At 45.1% G+C, this 25,889-nt stretch overlaps 1 protein-coding gene across 1 annotated transcript in view; it reads left to right on the top strand.

The window, feature by feature from the left end:
- Positions 1–25,522, top strand: part of LOC112242141 (unconventional myosin-XV-like) — a 39,455-nt gene extending 13,933 nt beyond the window's left edge. The window contains exons 5-18 of the mRNA XM_042314147.1: positions 8,131–8,333; positions 8,490–8,678; positions 15,870–15,942; positions 17,484–17,557; positions 17,730–17,802; positions 18,741–18,798; positions 18,924–19,054; positions 20,503–20,597; positions 20,733–20,810; positions 20,944–21,040; positions 21,118–21,278; positions 22,480–22,613; positions 24,823–24,956; positions 25,380–25,522. Of these exons, the coding sequence (XP_042170081.1) occupies positions 8,131–8,333; positions 8,490–8,678; positions 15,870–15,942; positions 17,484–17,557; positions 17,730–17,802; positions 18,741–18,798; positions 18,924–19,054; positions 20,503–20,597; positions 20,733–20,810; positions 20,944–21,040; positions 21,118–21,278; positions 22,480–22,613; positions 24,823–24,956; positions 25,380–25,522 (1,643 nt within the window). The remainder of the gene's footprint in view (positions 1–8,130; positions 8,334–8,489; positions 8,679–15,869; positions 15,943–17,483; positions 17,558–17,729; positions 17,803–18,740; positions 18,799–18,923; positions 19,055–20,502; positions 20,598–20,732; positions 20,811–20,943; positions 21,041–21,117; positions 21,279–22,479; positions 22,614–24,822; positions 24,957–25,379) is intronic.
- Positions 25,523–25,889: the final 367 nt, after the last annotated feature.

Here is a 25,889-nt window from a genome sequence, read left to right as displayed (position 1 = left end):
GTATATATAGGACATGTAGATCTAGACAGTATATATAGGACATGTAGATCTGATCTGGTACAGTATATATAGGACATGTAGACTACGGTAGATCTGGTACAGTATATATAGGACATGTAGACTACGGTAGATCTGGTACAGTATATATAGGACATGTAGACTACGGTAGATCTGGTACAGTATATATAGGACATGTAGACTACGGTAGATCTGGTACAGTATATATAGGACATGTAGACTACGGTAGATCTGGTACAGTATATATAGGACATGTAGACTACGGTAGATCTGGTACAGTATATATAGGACATGTAGACTACGGTAGATCTGGTACAGTAGACATGTAGATCTGGTACAGTATATATAGGACATGTAGATCTGGTACAGTATATATAGGACATGTAGATCTGGTACAGTATATATAGGACATGTAGACTACGGTAGATCTGGTACAGTATATATAGGACATGTAGACTACGGTAGATCTGGTACAGTATATATAGGACATGTAGATCTGGTACAGTATATATAGGACATGTAGATCTGGTACAGTATATATAGGACATGTAGACTACGGTAGATCTGGTACAGTATATATAGGACATGTAGACTATGGTAGATCTGGTACAGTATATATAGGACATGTAGACTATGGTAGATCTGGTACAGTATATATAGGACATGTAGACTACGGTAGATCTGGTACAGTATATATAGGACATGTAGATCTGGTACAGTATATATAGGACATGTAGATCTGGTACAGTATATATAGGACATGTAGACTACGGTAGATCTGGTACAGTATATATAGGACATGTAGACTACGGTAGATCTGGTACAGTATATATAGGACATGTAGACTACGGTAGATCTGGTACAGTATATATAGGACATGTAGACTACGGTAGATCTGGTACAGTATATATAGGACATGTAGATCTGGTACAGTATATATAGGACATGTAGACTACGGTAGATCTGGTACAGTATATATAGGACATGTAGATCTGGTACAGTATATATAGGACATGTAGACTACGGTAGATCTGGTACAGTATATATAGGACATGTAGATCTGGTAGATCTGGTACAGTATATAGGACATGTAGATCTGGTAGAGTATATATAGGACATGTAGATCTGGTACAGTATATATAGGACATGTAGATCTGGATCTGGTACAGTATATATAGGACATGTAGACTACGGTAGATCTGGTACAGTATATATAGGACATGTAGACTACGGTAGATCTGGTACAGTATATATAGGACATGTAGATCTGGTACAGTATATATAGGACATGTAGACTACGGTAGATCTGGTACAGTATATATAGGACATGTAGATCTGGTACAGTATATATAGGACATGTAGATCTGGTACAGTATATATAGGACATGTAGACTATGGTAGATCTGGTACAGTATATATAGGACATGTAGACTACGGTAGATCTGGTACAGTATATATAGGACATGTAGACTACGGTAGATCTGGTACAGTATATATAGGACATGTAGACTACGGTAGATCTGGTACAGTATATATAGGACATGTAGATCTGGTACAGTATATATAGGACATGTAGACTACGGTAGATCTGGTACAGTATATATAGGACATGTAGATCTGGTACAGTATATATAGGACATGTAGACTACGGTAGATCTGGTACAGTATATATAGGACATGTAGATCTGGTACAGTATATATAGGACATGTAGATCTGGTACAGTATATATAGGACATGTAGATCTGGTACAGTATATATAGGACATGTAGACTACGGTAGATCTGGTACAGTATATATAGGACATGTAGACTACGGTAGATCTGGTACAGTATATATAGGACATGTAGACTACGGTAGATCTGGTACAGTATATATAGGACATGTAGACTACGGTAGATCTGGTACAGTATATATAGGACATGTAGATCTGGTACAGTATATATAGGACATGTAGACTACGGTAGATCTGGTACAGTATATATAGGACATGTAGATCTGGTACAGTATATATAGGACATGTAGACTACGGTAGATCTGGTACAGTATATATAGGACATGTAGAGCTGGTACAGTATATATAGGACATGTAGATCTGGTACAGTATATATAGGACATGTAGATCTGGTACAGTATATATAGGACATGTAGACTACGGTAGATCTGGTACAGTATATATAGGACATGTAGACTACGGTAGATCTGGTACAGTATATATAGGACATGTAGACTACGGTAGATCTGGTACAGTATATATAGGACATGAATAGTGTGTTCATCTTTCTCCCTGTGTGGAGGCTGGTGGTTTGGTGTGGTGAATCTTTCTTGGGGTCTGTTTAAACTGTATAAACTGTGTGTGCAGTGTTTTCTACAGGTACACAGAGTAGCCAGCCAGTGTTTTCTACAGGTACATAGCCAGCCAGGCGTCCCCAGCCAGCCAGGCGTCCCCAGCCAGTGTTTTCTACAGGTACATAGAGTAGCCAGCCAGGCAACCCCAGGCAGTGGTTCTACAGGTACATAGAGTAGCCAGCCAGGCGACCCCAGGCAGTGGTTCTACAGGTACATAGAGTAGCCAGCCAGGCGACCCCAGGCAGTGGTTCTACAGGTACATAGAGTAGCCAGCCAGGCGACCCCAGGCAGTGGTTCTACAGGTACATAGAGTAGGCAGCCAGTGTTTTCTACAGGTTCACAGAGTAGCCAGCCAGTGTTTTCTACAGGTACATAGAGTAGGCAGCCAGGCGACCCCAGGCAGTGTTTTCTACAGGTACATAGAGTAGCCAGCCAGGCGACCCCCGACAGTGTTTTCTACAGGTACATAGAGTAGCCAGCCAGGCAACCCCAGGCAGTGTTTTCTACAGGTACATAGAGTAGCCAGCCAGGCGACCCCCGACAGTGTTTTCTACAGGTACATAGAGTAGCCAGCCAGGCGACCCCGACAGTGTTTTCTACAGGTACATAGAGTAGCCAGCCAGGCAACCCCAGGCAGTGGTTCTACAGGTACATAGAGTAGCCAGCCAGGCGACCCCAGGCAGTGGTTCTACAGGTACATAGAGTAGCCAGCCAGGCGACCCCGACAGTGTTTTCTACAGCTACACAGAGTAGCCAGCCAGGCGACCCCGACAGTGTTTTCTACAGGTGCAGAGTAGCCAGCCAGGCGACCCCGACAGTGTTTTCTACAGGTACATAGAGTAGCCAGCCAGGCGACCCCAGGCAGTGTTTTCTACAGGTACATAGAGTAGCCAGCCAGGCGACCCCAGGCAGTGTTTTCTACAGGTACATAGAGTAGCCAGCCAGGCGACCCCCGACAGTGTTTTCTACAGGTACATAGAGTAGGCAGCCAGGCGACCCCCGACAGTGTTTTCTACAGGTACATAGAGTAGCCAGCCAGGCGACCCCCGACAGTGTTTTCTACAGGTACATAGAGTAGCCAGCCAGGCGACCCCCGACAGTGTTTTCTACAGGTACATAGAGTAGCCAGCCAAATAGAATAAGTAGCAAGCCAGGCGAACCTGGTGTTCACATTTTGTTTGCTGAAGGAGCTCTATTTTGGTGTCCTCTGGTACGTTCTACTGCCTTGATTCAATCTGAAATACACAGACAAAATATTGAATAATTTATCATGTTTACCAGTCTAAGCACTGCATCGCAGTGCTAGAGACGTCACTACAGATCCGGGTTCGATCCCGGACTGTGTTACAGCCGGCCGCTACCGGGAGACCCATGAGGCGCCGCACAATTGGCCCAGCTTTGCCCTTGTCACATTGCGCTCTAGCGACTCCTTCTGGCGGCCCGGGCGCAGTGCAGGCTGACTTCGGTAGCTAGCTGTACGGTGTTTCCTATGACAAATTGGTGCGACTGTCTTCCGGGTTAAGCGAGCAGTGTGTCAAGAAGTAGCGCGTCTAGGCGGGGTCGTGTTTCAGAGGAGTGGAAAGGCTTTCCCAGGAACCTTCTTAATTAAATTTTAACCACAAAGTAGCATATGCTTACCTGGCAGAATGACAATTATTATTTACATCCAGTGGGTATTTGTTTTTCAAACTCTCCCATCACATGTAGGCTACAAAAACACAGCTAAACAACGGCCTCTTGCTGGGTGATAAACAACAACAACAGCCTCTTGCTAGGTGCTAAACAACAGCCTCTTGCTAGGCGCTAAACAACAACAGCCTCTTGCTAGATGCTAAAAAACAACAGCCTCTTGCTAGGCGCTAAACAACAGCCTCTTGCTAGGTGCTAAACAACAAGGTGATAAACAACAACAGCCTCTTGCTAGGTGATAAACAACAACAGCCTCTTGCTAGGTGATAAACAACAGCCTCTTGCTAGGCGCTAATCAACAGCCTCTTGCTAGGTGCTAAAACAACAAGGTGATAAACAACAACAGCCTCTTGCTAGGTGATAAACAACAACAGCCTCTTGCTGGGTGCTAAACAACAACAGCCTCTTGCTGGGTGCTAAACAACAACAGCCTCTTGCTAGGTGATAAACAACAGCCTAAAAACAACAACGGCCTCTTGCTAGGTGCTAAACAACAACAAACAACAACAGCCTCTTGCTGGGTGCTAAACAACAACAGCCTCTTGCTAGGTGATAAACAACAAAACAACAACAGCCTCTTGCTGGTGTAAACAACAGCCTCTTGCTAGATGCAACAACAGCCTCTTGCTGGGTGCTAAAACAACAACAGCCTCTTGCTGGGTGATAAACAACAGCCTCTTGCTAGATGCAGCCTAATGCTAAACAACAGACGCTAGATGCCAACAGACTCTTGCTAGGTGCTAAACAACAACAGCCTCTTGCTAGGTGCTAAACAACAACAGCCTCTTGCTGGGTGCTAAACAACAACAGCCTCTTGCTAGGCGCTAAACAACAGCCTCTTGCTAGATGCTAAACAACAGACTCTTGCTAGATGCTAAACAACAGACTCTTGCTAGGTGCTAAACAACAAAGGCCTCTTTCTGGGTGCTAAACAACAACGGCCTCTTGCTAGGTGCTAAACAACAGACCCTAAACACAACATGCATATGGAAAATTTCTGAGATCTTTTATTTTAGCTGATGAAACACATAGGACCAACACTTTGCATGTTGCGTTTCATATTTTTATTCAGTATATTTTCTATGCGATCTTTCTAAATGTTGACAAAAATTTGCTGGACAAGTTCATGGAAACATTGCTACTGTCTGGCCAAGCCCCGACATCCTAGGAAAGGAAACCTTGGAAATAATTTGGTTTACTTGACATCCTAGGAAAGGAAACCTTGGAAATAATTTGGTTTACTTGACATCCTAGGAAAGGAAACCTTGGAAATAATTTGGTTTACTTGACATCCTAGGAAAGGAAACCTTGGAAATAATTTGGTTTACTTGTCCCGATGTGATACCATGGACACACTGTGCTCTATCTCACCCTTGTGGTGGTCTGAAGCAATGAAGCCGTGACACTGGGTACCTCTACCTCCCCCTGGTGGTGGTCTGGAGCCGTGAAACTGGGTTCCTCTAACTCCCCCTGGTGGTGGTCTGGAGCCGTGACACTGAGTACCTCTACCTCCCCCTGGAGCCGTGAAACTGGGTACCTCTAACTCCCCCTGGTGGTGGTCTGGAGCCGTGACACTGGGTACCTCTAACTCCCCCTGGTGGTGGTCTGGAGCCGTTACACTGGGTACCTCTAACTCCCCCTGGTGGTGGTCTGGAACCGTGACACTGGGTACCTCTACCTCCCCCTGGTGGTGGTCTGGAACAATGAAGCCGTGACACTGGGTACCTCTACCTCCCCTGGTGGTGGTCTGGAGCCGTGAAACTGGGTTCCTCTAACTCCCCTGGTGCTGGTCTGGAGCCGTGACACTGAGTACCTCTACCTCCCCTGGTGGTGGTCTGGAGCCGTTACACTGGGTACCTCTAACTCCCCCTGGTGGTGGTCTGGAACCGTGACACTGGGTACCTCTACCTCCCCCTGGTGGTGGTCTGGAGCTGTGAAACTGGGTACCTCTAACTCCCCCTGGTGGTGGTCTGGAGCCATGACACTGGGTACCTCTAACTCCCCTGGTGGTGGTCTGAAGCAATGAAGCCGTGACACTGGGTACCTCTAACTCCCCTTGGTGGTGGTCTGGAGCCGTTACACTAGGTACCTCTAACTCCCCCTGGTGGTGGTCTGGAGCCGTGACACTGGGTAACTCTAACTCCCCCTTGTGGTGGTCTGGAGCAATGAAGCCGTGACACTGGGTACCTCTACCTCCCCTGGTGGTGGTCTGGAGCCGTGACACTGGGTACCTCTACCTCCCCCTGGTGGTGGTCTGGAGCCGTGACACTGGGTACCTCTACCTCCCCCTGGTGGTGGTCTGGAGCCGTGATGCTGGGTACCTCTACCTCCCCCTGGTGGTGGTCTGGAGCTGTGACACTGGGTACCTCTACCTCCCCCTGGTGGTGGTCTGGAGCCGTGATGCTGGGTACCTCTACCTCCCCTGGTGGTGGTCTGGAGCCGTGATGCTGGGTACCTCTACCTCCCCCTGGTGGTGGTCTGGAGCCGTGATGCTGGGTACCTCTAACTCCCCTGGTGGTGGTCTGGAGCCGTGATGCTGGGTACCTCTACCTCCCCCTGGTGGTGGTCTGGAGCCGTGACACTGGGTACCTCTACCTCCCCCTGGTGGTGGTCTGGAGCCGTGATGCTGGGTACCTCTAACTCCCCCTGGTGGTGGTCTGGAGCCGTGATGCTGGGTACCTCTAAGTCCTGCAGTGTAAACTCACAACTTTTAAAGGAGGAACCACTGTATAACCACGTTGCATGTAAGCTGTCATTGTAAATAAGAATTTGTTTTTAATTTACTAGCCTAGTTAAATAAAAGTTAAATAAAAAATAAACTATGTTTTAAAGATTTATGAATGGCAAAGCGATATAGGTTAATTTATTCAGTCTGTTCGACACCTTTTATAAACCTAGTCAACACTTGCTGTTCCGCCTCGACTCTGCGGCTGCGCTGGCTGGCTGTGTGAAACGCAAAAATTAAATGAATGTGCTAGAAAACAATGAACTAAGTCATGGATTTCCACTCATCACCACTAACAGTGCTTTCAATACAACCGGGGAACAAGGTCCAATCATGACGTCAGTGATCTTCAGGTCAGAAAGTCACAGCTCTAGAAAGATGCCAGAGTTGGATGACAGTTCAAAACTATGTTTCCCAGTCGGAGCTAGTTTTTCTTCCCAGACTTCCCTGTTGTCTTGAACTCACTGAAGTCAGAGATTTTCGAGTTCCCAGTTGCCTTGAACGCAGCATTACATTACATGGGACGTGCAAATTCAGCAGCATCATGCTCTCTCCCTCCTCTGTGTAAAGAAATCTAACTACAACCAACTACAGCATACTCAAATTGTTCCCGGGAGGCAGGACAGATAGCAGACTGCTTTTCCTGTCATCGCTCGCTTTGTGAATGACAGGCACAGAGAAGATGCATATCGTTCATAGCGGGAGAGGAATCGACAGACTAGTGAATTTAAACTTTTAAATTAAAGAGTAGCCTGGCTGAAAATGGAAAACACTGTGTGTGTGTGTGTGTGTGTCTGTGTGTGTGTGTGTGTGTGTGTGTGTGTGTGTGTGTGTGTGTGTGTGTGTGTGTGTGTGTGTGTGTGTGTGTGTGTGTGTGTGTGTGTGTGTGTCTGTGTGTGTGTGTGTGTGTGTGTGTGTGTGTGTGTGTGTGTGTGTGTGTGTGTGTGTGTGTGTGTGTGTGTGTCTGTGTGTGTGTGTGTGTGTGTGTGTGTGTGTGTGTGTGTGTGTGTGTGTGTGTCTGTGTGTGTGTGTGTGTGTGTGTGTGTCTGTGTGTGTGTGTGTGTGTGTGTGTCTGTGTGTGTGTGTGTGTGTGTGTGTGTGTGTGTGTGTGTGTGTGTGTCTGTGTGTGTGTGTGTGTCTGTGTGTGTGTGTGTGTGTGTGTGTGTGTGTGTGTGTGTGTCTGTGTCTGTGTGTGTGTGTGTGTGTGTGTGTGTGTGTGTGTGCACGCGCACGCATGTGCATGTGCTTGCGTGTGTTTGTAGGCTGGTGATGTACGGGCGGTGATGCTGGTGAATTTGCACGGTATGTTATAACTCTGTGTGTGTGTGTGTGTGTGTGTGTGTGTGTGTAGGCTGGCGGTACGGGGCGGTGTACGGACGGTGGGGTGTGTTTCCAGGTGAGTGTGTTCAGCCGGTGGCCGCTCCAGACTTCCTGATTCTTCCTGCTGAGAGGGCGGAGCCTCGTGACAGACACGGCCGTGTTGCCGCCTCCGCTGCAATCGCCGTGGCGATGGGCTCTACTGTCGCCGCCCATGAACTGGACCTCAACACAGAGGTACACATACACACAGAGACAGACACAGACACACACACACACATACAGTACATGCTACATGCAGACATGCGTACAATTACTCTCTAATATTCTCTGTGTGTGTGTGTGTGTGTGTGTGTGTGTGTGTGTGTGTGTGTGTGTGTGTGTGTGTGTCAGGCTGTGGTAGGGTATGGTGAGGACAGCAGCAGTCTCCATCTAGAGGGACTTCCTCTACAGGCCAGTCAGTACACCATGGAGGAGTTCTCCAGGAAGTACTACAGACGGGCTCAGAGACACAGGGACCAGCTGAAGACCAGGAAGGGGAAGGAGACCAGAGAACCAGCTGACATGGTTACATACTCTAAGGTGAGAAACGCACAGCAACCTGTTGAGTTACACATCCCCTGTACTATACTACAGACAACAGATACACATCCCCTGTACTGTACTACAGACAACAGATACACATCCCCTGTACTATACTACAGACAACAGATACACATCCCCTGTACTGTACTACAGACAACAGATACACATCCCCTGTACTGTACTACAGACAACAGATACACATCCCCTGTACTGTACTACAGACAACAGATCCTCAACACTGGGGCCCCACAAGGGTGCGTTCTGAGCCCTCTCCTGTACTCCCTGTTCACCCACGACTGCGTGGCCATGCACGCCTCCAACTCAATCATCAAGTTTGCGGACGACACAACAGTGGTAGGCTTGATTACCAACAACGACGAGACGGCCTACAGGGAGGAGGTGAGGGCCCTCGGAGTGTGGTGTCAGGAAAATAACCTCACACTCAACGTCAACAAAACTAAGGAGATGATTGTGGACTTCAGGAAACAGCAGAGGGAACACCCCCATCCACATCGATGGAACAGTAGTGGAGAGGGTAGCAAGTTTTGAGTTCCTCGGCATACACATCACAGACAAACTGAATTGGTCCACTCACACAGACAGCATCGTGAGGAAGGCGCAGCAGCGGCTCTTCAACCTCAGGAGGCTGAAGAAATTCGGCTTGTCACCAAAAGCACTCACAAACTTCTACAGATGCACAATCGAGAGCATCCTGGCGGGCTGTATCACCGCCTGGTATGGCAACTGCACCGCCCTCAACCGTAAGGCTCTCCAGAGGGTAGTGAGGTCTGCACAACGCATCACCGGGGGCAAACTACCTGCCCTCCAGGACACCTACACCACCCGATGCTACAGGAAGGCCATAAAGATCATCAAGGACATCAACCACCCGAGCCACTGCCTGTTCACCCCGCTGTCATCCAGAAGGCGAGGTCAGTACAGGTGCATCAAAGCTGGGACCGAGAGACTGAAAAACAGCTTCTATCTCAAGGCCATCAGACTGTTAAACAGCCACCACTAACATTGAGTGGCTACTGCCAACACACTGTCAATGACACTGACTCTACTCCAGCCACTTTAATAATGGGAATTGATGGGAAATTATGTAAATATATCACTAGCCACTTTAAACAATGCTATATAATGTTACTTACCCTACATTATTCATCTCATATGCATACGTAGATACTGTACTCTATATCATCGACTGCATCCTTATGTAATACATGTATTACTAGCCACTTTAACTATGCCACTTGGTTTACATACTCATCTCATATGTATATACTGTACTCGATATCATCTACTGTATCTTGCCTATGCTGCTCTGTACCATCACTCATTCATATATCCTTATGTACATATTCTTTATCCCCTTACACTGTGTATAAGACAGTAGTTTTTTTGAATTGTTAGTTAGATTACTTGTTCGTTATTACTGCATTGTCGGAACTAGAAGCACAAGCATTTCGCTACACTCGCATTAACATCTGCTAACCATGTGTATGTGACAAATAAAATTTGATTTGATTTGATTTGAGATACACATCCCCCGTACTGTACTACAGACACCAGATACACATCCCCTGTACTGTACTACAGACACCAGATACACATCCCCTGTACTGTACTACAGACAACAGATACACATCCCCTGTACTATACTATAGACAACAGATACACATCCCCTGTACTATACTACAGACAACAGCTACACATCCCCTGTACTGTACTACAGACAACAGATACACATCCCCTGTACTATACTACAGACAACAGATACACATCCCCTGTACTGTACTACAGACAACAGATACACATCCCTGTACTATACTACAGACAACAGATACACATCCCTGTACTGTACTCCCCTGTACTACAGACAACAGATACACATCCCCTGTGTACTATACTACAGACAACAGATACACATCCCCTGTACTGTACTACAGACAAGAGATACACATCCCCTGTACTGTACTACAGACAACAGATACACATCCCCCCTGTGTACTACAGACACTACAGACAACAGATACACATCCCCTGTACTGTACTACAGACAACAGATACACATCCCCTGTACTGTACTATACTATAGACAACAGATACACATCCCCTGTACTATACTACAGACAACAGATACACATCCCCTGTACTGTACTACAGACAACAGATACACATCCCCTGTACTGTACTACAGACAACAGATACAGATAAACATCCCCTGTACTGTACTACAGACAACAGATACACATACACATCCCCTGTACTGTACTACAGACAACAGATACAGATACACATCCCCTGTACTGTACTACAGACAACAGATACAGATACACATCCCCTGTACTGTACTACAGACAACAGACAACAGATACACATCCCCTGTACTATACTACAGACAACATATACACATCCCCTGTACTATACTACAGACAACAGATACACATCCCCTGTACTACAGACAACATATACACATCCCCTGTACTGTACTACAGACAACAGATACACATCCCCTGTACTGTACTACAGACAACAGATACAGATACACATCCCCTGTACTGTACTACAGACAACAGACAACAGATACACATCCCCTGTACTATACTACAGACAACAGATACACATCCCCTGTACTGTACTACAGACAACAGACAACAGATACACATCCCCTGTACTATACTACAGACAACAGATACAGATACACATCCCCTGTACTGTACTACAGACAACAGATACAGATACACATCCCCTGTACTGTACTACAAACAACAGATACACATCCCCTGTACTATACTACAGACAACAGATACACATCCCCTGTACTATACTACAGACAACAGATACACATCCCCTGTACTACAGACAACAGATAACATCCCCTGTACTGTACTACAGACAACATATACACATCCCCTGTACTATACTACAGACAACAGATACACATCCCCTGTACTGTACTACAGACTATAGATACACATCCCCTGTACTATACTACAGACAACAGATACACATCCCCTGTACTGTACTACAGACAACAGATACAGATACACATCCCCTGTACTGTACTACAGACAACAGATACAGATACACATCCCCTGTACTGTACTACAGATAACAGATACACATCCCCTGTACTATACTATAGACAACAGATACACATCCCCTGTACTATACTACAGACAACAGATACACATCCCCTGTACTATACTACAGACAACAGATACACATCCCCTGTACTGTACTACAGACAACAGATACACATCCCCTGTACTATACTACAGACAACAGATACAGATACACATCCCCAGTACTGTACTACAGACAACAGATACAGATACACATCCCCTGTACTGTACTACAGACAACAGATACACATCCCCTGTACTATACTACAGACAACAGATACACATCCCCTGTACTATACTACAGACAACAGATACACATCCCCTGTACTACAGACAACAGATAACATCCCCTGTACTGTACTACAGACAACATATACACATCCCCTGTACTATACTACAGACAACAGATACACATCCCCTGTACTGTACTACAGACTACAGATACACATCCCCTGTACTATACTACAGACAACAGATACACATCCCCTGTACTGTACTACAGACAACAGATACAGATACACATCCCCTGTACTGTACTACAGACAACAGATACACATCCCCTGTACTATACTACAGACAACAGATACACATCCCCTGTACTGTACTACAGACAACAGATACAGATACACATCCCATGTACTGTACTACAGACAACAGATACAGATACACATCCCCTGTACTATACTACAGACAACATATACACATCCCCTGTACTATACTACAGACAACCGATACACATCCCCTGTACTATACTACAGACAACATATACACACCCCCTGTACTACAGACAACAGATAACATCCCCTGTACTGTACTACAGACAACATATACACATCCCCTGTACTATACTACAGACAACAGATACACATCCCCTGTACTGTACTACAGACTACAGATACACATCCCCTGTACTATACTACAGACAACAGATACACATCCCCTGTACTGTACTACAGACAACAGATACAGATACACATCCCCTGTACTGTGCTACAGACAACAGATACAGATACACATCCCCTGTACTGTACTACAGACAACAGATACACATCCCCTGTACTATTCTATAGACAACAGATACACATCCCCTGTTCTATACTACAGACAACAGATACACATCCCCTGTACTATACTACAGACAACAGATACACATCCCCTGTACTGTACTACAGACAACAGATACACATCCCCTGTACTGTACTACAGACAACAGATACACATCCCCTGTACTGTACTACAGACAACAGATACAGATAAACATCCCCTGTACTGTACTACAGACAACAGATACACATACACATCCCCTGTACTGTACTACAGACAACAGATACAGATACACATCCCCTGTACTGTACTACAGACAACAGATAACAATCCCCTGTACTATACTACAGACAACAGATACACATCCCCTGTACTGTACTACAGACAACAGATACAGATAAACATCCCCTGTACTGTACTACAGACAACAGACAACAGATACACATCCCCTGTGCTATACTACAGACAACAGATACACATCCCCTGTACTGTACTACAGACAACAAATACACATCCCCTGTACTATACTACAGACAACAGATACAGATACACATCCCCTGTACTGTACTACAGACAACAGATACAGATACACATCCCCTGTACTGTACTACAGACAACCGATACACATCCCCTGTACTATACTACAGACAACATATACACATCCCCTGTACTATACTACAGACAACAGATACACATCCCCTGTACTACAGACAACAGATAACATCCCCTGTACTGTACTACAGACAACATATACACATCCCCTGTACTATACTACAGACAACAGATACACATCCCCTGTACTGTACTACAGACTACAGATACAGATACACATCCCCTGTACTGTACTACAGACAACAGATACAGATACACATCCCCTGTACTGTACTACAGACAACAGATACACATCCCCTGTACTATACTACAGACAACAGATACACATCCCCTGTACTGTACTACAGACAACAGATACACATCCCCTGTACTATACTACAGACAACAGATACACATCCCCTGTACTGTACTACAGACAACAGATACACATCCCCTGTACTATACTACAGACAACAGATACACATCCCCTGTACTGTACTACAGACAACAGATACAGATACACATCCCCTGTACTGTACTACAGACAACAGATACACATCCCCTGTACTACAGACAACAGATAACATCCCCTGTACTGTACTACAGACAACATATACACATCCCCTGTACTATACTACAGACAACAGATACACATCCCCTGTACTATACTACAGACAACAGATACAGATACACATCCCCTGTACTGTACTACAGACAACCGATACACATCCCCTGTACTATACTACAGACAACATATACACATCCCCTGTACTATACTACAGACAACAGATACACATCCCCTGTACTACAGACAACAGATAACATCCCATGTACTGTACTACAGACAACATATACACATCCCCTGTACTATACTACAGACAACAGATACACATCCCCTGTACTACAGACAGCAGATACAGATACACATCCCTGTACTGTACTACAGACTACAGATACACATCCCCTGTACTATACTACAGACAACAGATACACATCCCCTGTACTATACTACAGACTACAGATACACATCCCCTGTACTATACTACAGACAACAGATACACATCCCCTGTACTGTACTACAGACAACAGATACAGATACACATCCCCTGTACTGTGCTACAGACAACAGATACAGATACACATCCCCTGTACTGTACTACAGACAACAGATACAGATACACATCCCCTGTACTATACTACGGACAACAGATACACATCCCCTGTACTGTACTACAGACAACAGCTACAGATACACATCCCCTGTACTATACTACGGACAACAGATACACATCCCCTGTACTGTACTACAGACAACAGATACACATCCCCTGTACTGTACTACAGACAACAGATACACACCCCCTGTACTATACTACAGACAACAGATACACATCCCCTGTACTATACTACAGACAACAGATACAGATAAACATCCCCTGTACTATACTACAGACAACAGATACACATCTCCTGTACTGTACTACAGACAACAGATACACATCCCCTGTACTATACTGCAGACAACAGATACACATCCCCTGTACTGTACTACAGACAACAGATACACATCCCCTGTACTATACTACAGACAACAGATACACATCCCCTGTACTGTACTACGGACAACAGATACAGATACACATCCCCTGTACTACAGACAACAGATACACATCCCCTGTACTGTACTACGGACAACAGATACAGATACACATCCCCTGTACTACAGACAGCAGATACAGATACACATCCCCTGTACTATACTACAGACAACAGATACACATCCCCTGTACTATACTACAGACACCAGATACACATCTGTGTATTCAGAGTGTGTATCCTGAGTATTCATAGCTGGGTATTCAGACTGGGTGTGTATTCTGAGTATGTATTCTGAGTATTCAGACTTGGTGTGTATTCTGAGTATTCAGACTGGGTGTGTATTCTGAGTATGTATTCTGATTATTCCGCCTGGGTGTGTATTCTGAGTATGTATTCAGACTGGGTGTGTATTCTGAGTATTCAGACTGAGTGTGTATTCTGGGTGTGTATTCTGAGTATTCAGACTGGGTGTGTATTCTGAGTATGTATTCTGAGTATTCAGACTGGGTGTGTATTCTGAGTATGTATCCTGAGTATTCAGCCTGGGTGTGTATTCTGAGTATGTATTCTGAGTATTCAGACTGGGTGTGTATTCTGAGTATGTATTCTGAGTATTCCGGCCTGGGTGTGTATTCTGAGTATGTATTCTGAATATTCAGACTGGGTGTGTATTCTGAGTATTCAGACTGGGTGTGTATTCTGAGTATGTATTCTGAGTATTCAGCCTGGGTGTGTAATCTGAGTATGTATTCTGAGTATTCAGCCTGGGTGTGTATCCTGAGTATTCAGCCTGGGTGTGTATGCTGTGTGTTTGTTTCCCCAGTCCCCTCTCCAGGAGTCTCTGATAGACTTCACAGACAGCAACATGAACAAGGTGGCAGCTGACATCTCCCTGGGTAAGACAACACTGTTCCCAATTGCCCACTGAAGTCGGCTCCAACGTCGAACTGCAGTCAGGTGGAGACCCTGGTGAGGGTCGAACTGCAGTCATGTGGAGACCCTGGTGATGGTCGAACTGCAGTCAGGTGGAGACCCTGGTGAGGGTCGAACTGCAGTCAGGTGGAGACCCTGGTGAGGGTCGAACTGCAGTCAGGTGGAGACCCTGGTGAGGGTCGAACTGCAGTCAGGTGGAGACCCTGGTGAGGGTCGAACTGCAGTCAGGTGGAGACCCTGGTGAGGGTCGAACTGGAGACCCTGGTGAGGGTCGAACTGCAGTCTGGTGGAGACCCTGGTGAGGGTTGAACTGCAGTCAGCTGGAGACCCTGGTGAGGGTTGAACTGGAGACCCTGGTGAGGGTTGAACTGCAGTCTGGTGGAGACCCTGGTGAGGGTCGAACTGCAGTCTGGTGGAGACCCTGGTGAGGGTAATGAGCTGCAGTCAGGCCCAGACCCTGGTGAGGGTCGAACTGCAGTCAGGTGGAGACCCTGGTGAGTGTCGAACTGCAGTCAGGTCGAGACCCTGGTGAGGGTTGAACTGCAGTCTGGTGGAGACCCTGGTGAGGTTCGAACTGCAGTCAGGTCCAGACCCCGGTGAGGGTCGAACTGCAGTCTGGTGGAGACCCTGGTGAGGGTCGATCTGCAGTCAGGTGGAGACCCTGGTGAGGGTCGGACTGCAGTCTGGTGGAGACCCTGGTGAGGGTAACGAGCACACAGATGACCTTCCCTGAGATGATTTCTGGACGTTTGTGCAGAAATTCTTGGGTTGTGCAAACCTACAGTTTCATCAGCTGTCCGGGTGGCCGGTCTCAGACGATCCCACAGGTGAAGAAGCCGGATGTGGAGGTCTGGGATGGTTGTGAGGCTGGTTGGACGTACTGCCAATTGTTTTAAAATTACGTTGCAGGCCCCCGGTAGAGAAATTTCTCTGACAACAGCCCTGGTGGACATTCCTGCAGTCAGCATGCCAATTGCACGTTCCCTCAAAACTTGAGACATCTGTGACAAAACTGCACATTTTAGAGTGGCCTTTTATTGTGCCCAGCACAAGGTGCACCTGTGTAATGATCATGTTGTTTAATCAGCTTCTTGATATGACCTGTCAGGTGGATGGATTATCTTGACAATGGAGAAATGCTCACTAACAGGGAGGTAAACGAATTTGGGCGAAAGGAGCTTTTTGTGGGTCTGGAAGATTTCTGGGATCTTTCGTTTCTCCTGAAACATGGGACCAACACTTTACCTGTTGTGTTTATATTGTTGTTCAGTGTAGTTATTTTATTTCTCCTGAAACATGGGACCAACACTTTACCTGTTGTGTTTATATTGTTGTTCAGTGTAGTTATTTTATTTCTCCTGGAACATGGGACCAACACTTTACCTGTTGTGTTTATATTGTTGTTCAGTTAGTTATTTTATTTCTCCTGGAACATGTAATGTGTTTCTGTCTGCTTGTTTCTGCTCTTTGACCTTGAACCTGTCTCACCTTCTTCACTCTGCAGCTGTGATGAAGTTCATGGGAGACTACCCTCTGAAGGGACAGACAGAACAGGACCTGGTCTCAACGATCCTAAAGGTACACACTCACTCACTCACACACTCACACACACACACACACACACACACACACACACACACACACACGCACGCTCACTCGCTCACTCCAACATATATCTTCTACTTCTGAAAAATGTGTGTGTGTGTGTGTGTGTGTGTGTGTGTGTGTGTGTGTGCGTGTGTGTCTCCAGCTCAGTGGGGAGTATGGTCTGATGAAAGATGAAGCCTACTGCCAGGTGATGAAACAGGTCACAGGAAACACCAGCTCCAAACCCTAACATTGACCTCTAACCTTGACCTCTAACCCTGACCTCTAACCTCTAGGGACAGTTGTCAGAGAGGCTGGAGGCTACTCTACATCCTGATTGTTATAGTTAGTGTATATCTGACCTCTGACCTCTAACCTTTAGAGACAGTTGTCAGAGAGGCTGGAGGCTACTCTACATCCTGACTGTTATAGGGTTAGTGTATATCTGACCTCTGACCTCTAACCTCTAGGGACAGTTGTCAGAGAGGCTGGAGGCTACTCTACATCCTGACTGTTATAGGGTTAGTGTATATCTGACCTCTGACCTCTAACCTCTAGGGACAGTTGTCAGAGAGGCTGGAGGCTACTCTACATCCTGACTGTTATAGGGTTAGTGTATATCTGACCTCTGACCTCTAACCTCTAGGGACAGTTGTCAGAGAGGCTGGAGGCTACTCTACATCCTGACTGTTATAGGGTTAGTGTATATCTGACCTCTGACCTCTAACCTCTAGGGACAGTTGTCAGAGAGGCTGGAGGCTACTCTACATCCTGACTGTTATAGGGTTAGTGTATATCTGACCTCTGACCTCTAACCTCTAGGGACAGTTGTCAGAGAGGCTGGAGGCTACTCTACATCCTGACTGTTATAGGGTTAGTGTATATCTGACCTCTGACCTCTAACCTCTAGGGACAGTTGTCAGAGAGGCTGGAGGCTACTCTACATCCTGACTGTTATAGGGTTAGTGTATATCTGACCTCTGACCTCTAACCTCTAGGGACAGTTGTCAGAGAGGCTGGAGGCTACTCTACATCCTGACTGTTATAGGGTTAGTGTATATCTGACCTCTGACCTCTAACCTCTAGGGACAGTTGTCAGAGAGGCTGGAGGCTACTCTACATCCTGACTGTTATAGGGTTAGTGTATATCTGACCTCTGACCTCTAACCTCTAGGGACAGTTGTTATAGAGTGTAGGCTGGAGGCTGGACTCTACATCCTGACTGTTATAGGGTTAGTGTATATCTGACCTCTGACCTCTAACCTCTAGGGACAGTTGTCAGAGAGGCTGGAGGCTACTCTATATCCTGACTGTTATAGGGTTAGTGTATATCTGACCTCTGACCTCTAACCTCTAGGGACAGTTGTCAGAGAGGCTGGAGGCTACTCTACATCCTGACTGCGTTCCATCGCTGTTCTGAGGTCCTGAAGCCCTTCCTTTTAACGTTCCTGCTGGACGCCTGCTCTGGTCCTGGAGTCCACTACCAAGGTACCCTAACTATATCTAGAACCCTCCCTACCAGTCAGGATGTCTGTCTGTCTGTCTGTCTGCTCTGGTCCTGGAGTCCACTACCAAGGTACCCTAACTATATCTAGAACCCTCCCTACCAGTCAGGATGTTATACCTGTCTGTCTGTCTGTCTGCTCTGGTCCTGGAGTCCACTACCAAGGTACCCTAACTATATCTAGAACCCTCCCTACCAGTTAGGATGTTATACCTGTCTGTCTGTCTGCTCTGGTCCTGGAGTCCACTACCAAGGTACCCTAACTATATCTAGAACCCTCCCTACCAGTCAGGATGTCTGTTATACCTGTCTGTCTGTCTGCTCTGGTCCTGGAGTCCACTACCAAGGTACCCTAACTATATCTAGAACCCTCCCTACCAGTTAGGATGTTATACCTGTCTGTCTGTCTGCTCTGGTCCTGTAGTCCACTACCAAGGTACCCTAACTATATCTATAACCTGTCTGTCTGTCTGTCTGTCTGTCTGCTCTGGTCCTGTAGTCCACTACCAAGGCACCCTAACTATATCTATAACCTGTCTGTCTGTCTGTCTGTCTGTCTGTCTGTCTGTCTGTCTGTCTGTCTGTCTGTCTGTCTGTCTGTCTGTCTGGTCCTGTCTGCTCTGGTCCACCACTACAAGGTACCCTAACTATAGCTAGAACCTGTCTGTCTGCTCTAGTCCTGTAGTCCACTACCAAGGTACCCTAACTATATCTATAACCCTCCCTACCAGTCAGGATGTCTGTTAAACCTGTCTGTCTGTCTGCTCTAGTCCTGGAGTCCACTACCAAGGTACCCTAACTATATCTAGAACCCTCCCTACCAGTCAGGATGTCTGTCTGTCTGTCTGTCTGTCTGCTCTAGTCCTGGAGTCCACTACCAAGGTACCCTAACTATATCTAGAACCCTCCCTACCAGTCAGGATGTCTGTCTGTCTGTCTGTCTGCTCTGGTCCTGTAGTCCACTACCAAGGTACCCTAACTATATCTATAACCCTCCCTACCAGTCAGGATGTCTGTCTGTCTGTCTGTCTGCTCTAGTCCTGTAGTCCACTACCAAGGTACCCTAACTGTCTGTCTGCCTGCCTGTCTGCCTGCTCGCTCTAGTGATTGGCTGTGGTTGTTGATTGACAGGTATAGCCAAGGCGTGTGATTGGCTGTGGTTGTTGATTGACATGTATAGCCAAGGCGTGTGATTGGCTGTTGTTGTTCATTGACAGGTTTAGCCAAGGCGTGTGATTGGCTGTTGTTGTTGATTGACAGGTATAGCCAAGGCGTGTGATTGGCTGTGGTTGTTGATTGACAGGTATAGCCTAGGCGTGTGATTGGCTGTGGTTGTTGATTGACAGGTATAGCCAAGGCGTGTGATTGGCTGTGGTTGTTGATTGACAGGTATAGTCAAGGCGTGTGATTGGCTGTGGTTGTTGATTGACAGGTATAGCCAAGGCGTGTGAGCAGAACCTGAGGAGGACCTTCCAGTACGGAGGAAGAATCGAACACCCCAACAGCATGGAGCTGAAGGCCATGCTGGTACACACACACACACACAGGGCTCACAGCTATGCTCGTCAGTCTCAGTATCTCCTCAACCAATCACAGGTCTCCTCTCTGATTGCCTTGCTCTCTGATTGGCTATCTGTCTGTGCCCTGTGATTGGTTGTGCAGGCTGGACGGAGCTCCAAGAGACAGTTGTTCCTCCTACCAGGCGGCATCGAGAGACACCTCAAAATCAAGACCTGCTCGGTGAGTACACACACACACACACATACACACACACACACACACACACACACACACACACACACACACATCAGTGTCGTAGGATAGGCCTATTTTCAAATTGCGCGTGTGTGTGTGTGTGTGTGTGTGTGTGTAGGTGTCTCTGGATGCTATAGAGGAGCTATGTAATGACATGGGACTGCACAGACTGGAGGCCATGGATGAGTACGCTGTATTTGTGGTCACACACCGAGGTGAGCCTCACACACACACACACACACAAAGGGTAAAAGCTGAAAGCGGGTCGAGTAACGTGTCTTTCTGCCTGCAGGTCAGAATGTCCGTCCCCTCAATAAGAGGGAGTACATCCTGGACATTACTACGGAGGCGGAGACAGTGGACAGTAACTACAGCCTGTGGTTCAGGAGGGTCATCTGGACACAGCCGCTTAAATTTGACAACGAGCTTTGTGTCACCATGCATTATAACCAGGTATAACAACACTATGATGCATTATAGCCAGGTATAACACTGTGATGTATTACAGGCAGGTATAACAACACTATGGTGCATTATAACCAGGTATAGCAACACTACGATGCATCATAACCAGGTATCACACTATGATGTATTACAGGCAGGTATAACGACACTATGATGCATTATAACCAGGTATAACACTATGATGCACTACAACCAGGTATAACAACACTATGATGCATTATAACCAGGTATAACAGCACTACGATGCATTATAACCAGGTATAGCAACACTACAATGCATTATAACCAGGTATAGCAACACTACGATGCATTATAACCAGGTATAACAACACTATGATGCATTACAGGCAGGTATAACAACACTATGATGCATTATGACCAGGTATAACACTATGATGCATGATAACCAGGTGTCACAGCACTATGATGCATTATAACCAGGTTTCACAGCACTATGATGCATTATAACCAGATATAACACTATGATGCATTATAACCAGGTATCACAGCACTATGATGCATTATAACCAGGTATAACAACACTACAGGAAGTCCAGGATGTTCTAGGTGTCTGAAGGCTATCTGACTATCTGAAGGCCTGTGTTCTACGTTCTATGTGTTACCAGCCTCTCTGAAGGCCTGTGTTCTAGGTGTTACCAGACTATCTGAAGGTCTGTTTCTAGGTGTTACCAGACTATCTGAAGTGTTCTAGGTGTTACCAGACTCTCTGAAGGCCTGTGTTCTATGTTCTAGGTGTTACCAGACTATCTGAAGACCTGTGTTCTAGGTGTTACCAGACTCTCTGAAGACCTGTGTTCTAGGTGTTACCAGACTCTCTGAAGGCCTGTGTTCTATGTTCTAGGTGTTACCAGACTATCTGAAGACCTGTGTTCTAGGTGTTACCAGACTCTCTGAAGGCCTGTGTTCTATGTTCTAGGTGTTACCAGACTCTCTGAAGGCCTGTGTTCTAGGTGTTACCAGACTATCTGAAGACCTGTGTTCTAGGTGTTACCAGACTCTCTGAAGACCTGTGTTCTATGTTCTAGGTGTTACCAGACTATCTAAAGGCCTGTGTTCTAGGTGTTACCAGACTATCTAAAGGCCTGTGTTCTAGGTGTTACCAGACTATCTAAAGGCCTGTGTTCTAGGTGTTACCAGACTATCTAAAGGCCTGTGTTCTATGTTCTAGGTGTTACCAGACTATCTGAAGGCCTTGCTGAGTGTGGTTCCTCAGAGTAAAGCCAGTGAGCAGCAGCTGCAGCAGTTGGCCAAGCTGGCGGCATTACAACACCGTGCTAAAGATACTGTCTTCCTGCCCACCATGTAAGAACACACACACACACACACATATAATATAACTAGATAATACAGATATCTGACATGTGTAAATATAACTAGATGATACAGATAACAAACGTGTAAATATAACTAGATAATACAGATATCTAACATGTGTAAATATAACTAGATAATACAGATGTCTGACATGTGTAAATATAACTAGATGATACAGATAACTAGATGATACAGATATCTAACATGTGTAAATATAACTAGATAATACAGATGTCTGACATGTGTAAATATAACTAGATAATACAGATATCTAACATGTGTAAATATAACTAGATAATACAGATGTCTGACATGTGTAAATACAACTAGATAATACAGATGTCTGACATGTGTAAATATAACTAGATAATACAGATAACTAGATTATACAGGTATCTAACGTGTAAATATAACTAGATAATACAGGTCTGACATGTGTAAATATAACTAGATGATACAGATAACTAACATGTGTAAATATAACTAGATAATACAGATATCTAACATGTGTAAATATGACTAGATAATACAGATATCTGACATGTGTAAATATAACTAGATAATACAGATATCTAACATGTGTAAATATAACTAGATAATACAGATATCTGACATGTGTAAATATAACTAGATGATACAGATAACTAGATAATACAGATATCTAACATGTGTAAATATAACTAGATAATACAGATATCTGACATGTGTAAATATAACTAGATGATACAGATAACTAGATGATACAGATATCTAACATGTGTAAATATAACTAGATAATACAGATATCTGACATGTGTAAATATAACTAGATAATACAGATATCTGACATGTGTAAATATAACTAGATAATACAGATGTCTGACATGTGTAAATATAACTAGATAATACAGATATCTAACGTGTAAATACAACTAGATAATAGTTATACCTGTCTGTCTGCTCTGGTCCTGACTGGTACCTGAATCCAATCGAGAATCTGTGGAAAGAACTGAAAACTGCTGTTCACAAATGCTCTCCATCCAACCTCACTGAGCTCGAGCTGTTTTGCAAGGAGGAATGGGAAAAAATGTCAGTCTCTCGATGTGCAAAACTGATAGAGACATACCCCAAGCGACTTACAGCTGTAATCGCAGCAAAAGGTGGCGCTACAAAGTATTAACTTAAGGGGGCTGAATAATTTTGCACGCCCAATTTTTCAGTTTTTGATTTGTTAAAAAAGTTTGAAATATCCAATAAATGTCGTTCCTCTTCATGATTGTGTCCCACTTGTTGTTGATTCTTCACAAAAAAAATACAGTTTTATATCTTTATGTTTGAAGCCTGAAATGTGGCAAAAGGTCGCAAAGTTCAAGGGGGCCGAATACTTTCGCAAGGCACTGTATAACTAGATAATACAGATATCTGACATGTGTAAATATAACTAATTAATACAGATATCTGACATGTGTAAATATAACTAGATAATACAGATATCTGACATGTGTAAATATAACTAGATAATACAGATATCTGACATGTGGGGCGGCAGGGTAGCCTAGTGGTTAGAGAGTTGGACTAGTAACCGGAAGGTTGCAAGTTCAAACCCCCGAGCTGACAAGGTACAAATCTATGCCACTTGGTTTACATACTCATCTCATATGTATATACTGTACTCGATATCAGCTACTGTATCTTGCCTATGCTGCTCTGTACCATCACTCATTCATATATCCTTATGTACATATTCTTTATCCCCTTACACTGTGTATAAGACAGTTTTTTTGGAATTGTTAGTTAGATTACTTGTTGGTTATTACTGCATTGTCGGAACTAGAAGCACAAGCATTTCGCTACACTCGCATTAACATCTGCTAACCATGTGTATGTGACAAATAAAATTTGATTTGATTTGATTTTTGATTTGATTTGATTTGATTTGAATCTGTCATTCTGTCCCTGAACGGGCAGTTAACCCACTGTTCCTAGGCCGTCATTGAAAATAAGAAGTTGTTCTTAACTGACTTGCCTAGTTAAATAAAGGTTAAATAAATAAATAAAAAATAAAATAACTAGATAATACAGATATCCCCTCTCCTCTCCTCTCCTCTCCTCTCCTCTCCTCTCCTCTCCTCTCTCTCTCCTCTCCCTCTCCTCTCCTCTCCTCTCTCCTCTCCTCTCCTCTCCTCTCCTCTCCTCTCCTCTCCTCTCCTCTCTGTAGTGGTGAGGTCCAGGAGTATGTCCCCTCCCAGCTCTACATCAGACAGCCTCCTCAGCCCTGGCTCAACATGGTCACTCAGCATATGCAGCAGGTCTCTCCTCTGAGTCCTCACCAGGCCAGGGCTCAGTTCCTCGGTACGGGATGGATTCATTCATTGACAATATATATAGTGCCCACTATGAACCCCTGTCGAACTTCACATAATGTGTGTTTCTCTGTGTGTGTGTGTGTTTCTCTTTGTGTGTGTGTCTCACTGTGTGTGTGTCTCTCTATGTGTGTGTGTCTCTGTGTGTGTGTCTCTCTATGTGTGTGTGTCTCTGTGTGTGTGTCTCTGTGTGTGTGTGTGTCTCTGTGTGTGTGTGTCTCTGTGTGTGTGTGTCTCTGTGTGTGTGTGTGTCTCTGTGTGTGTGTGTGTGTGTCTGTGTGTGTGTGTTTCTCTTTGTGTGTGTGTTTCTGTGTGTGTGTGTGTCTCTGTGTGTGTCTCTGTGTGTGTGTCTCTGTGTGTGTGTCTCTGTGTGTGTGTGTCTCACTGTGTGTGTGTTTCTCTGTGTGTGCAGGTCTGGTCAGTGCGTTCCCCATGTTTGGTTCCTCCTTCTTCTACATCCAGTCCAGCAGCAACATCTCCATCCTGGCTCCTGTGTGTTGGCTGTCAACCAGAACGGACTGCACTTCCTACACAAGGACTCACATGTACGACTAGAGACTGCTTCTGTCTCTGTTTTTAAACACTTCTACGTTCACCTGTATGCTACCATGACGACAGAGGCATAAATATCATACCCCCTCAAAATGCTAACCTCCCCTGTTATTGTAATGGTGAGAGGTTAGCATGTCTTGGAGGTATGATATAAAATGCTAACCTCCCCTGTTATTGTAATGGTGAGAGATTAGCATGTCTTGGAGGTATGATATAAAATGCTAACCTCCCCTGTTATTGTAATGTAATGGTGAGAGGTTAGCATGTCTTGGGGATATAATATAAAATGCTAACCTCCCCTGTTATTGTAATGGTGAGAGGTTAGCATGTCTCGAGATATGATATAAAATGCTAACCTCCCTGTTATTGC

The sequence above is a fragment of the Oncorhynchus tshawytscha genome, unplaced genomic scaffold (assembly GCF_018296145.1).
Source record: "Oncorhynchus tshawytscha isolate Ot180627B unplaced genomic scaffold, Otsh_v2.0 Un_contig_1610_pilon_pilon, whole genome shotgun sequence".
Classification (NCBI taxonomy): domain Eukaryota; kingdom Metazoa; phylum Chordata; class Actinopteri; order Salmoniformes; family Salmonidae; genus Oncorhynchus; species Oncorhynchus tshawytscha.
Note: the sequence above shows the minus strand (reverse complement) of the source record. Positions and strands in the feature narration are given on the sequence as shown.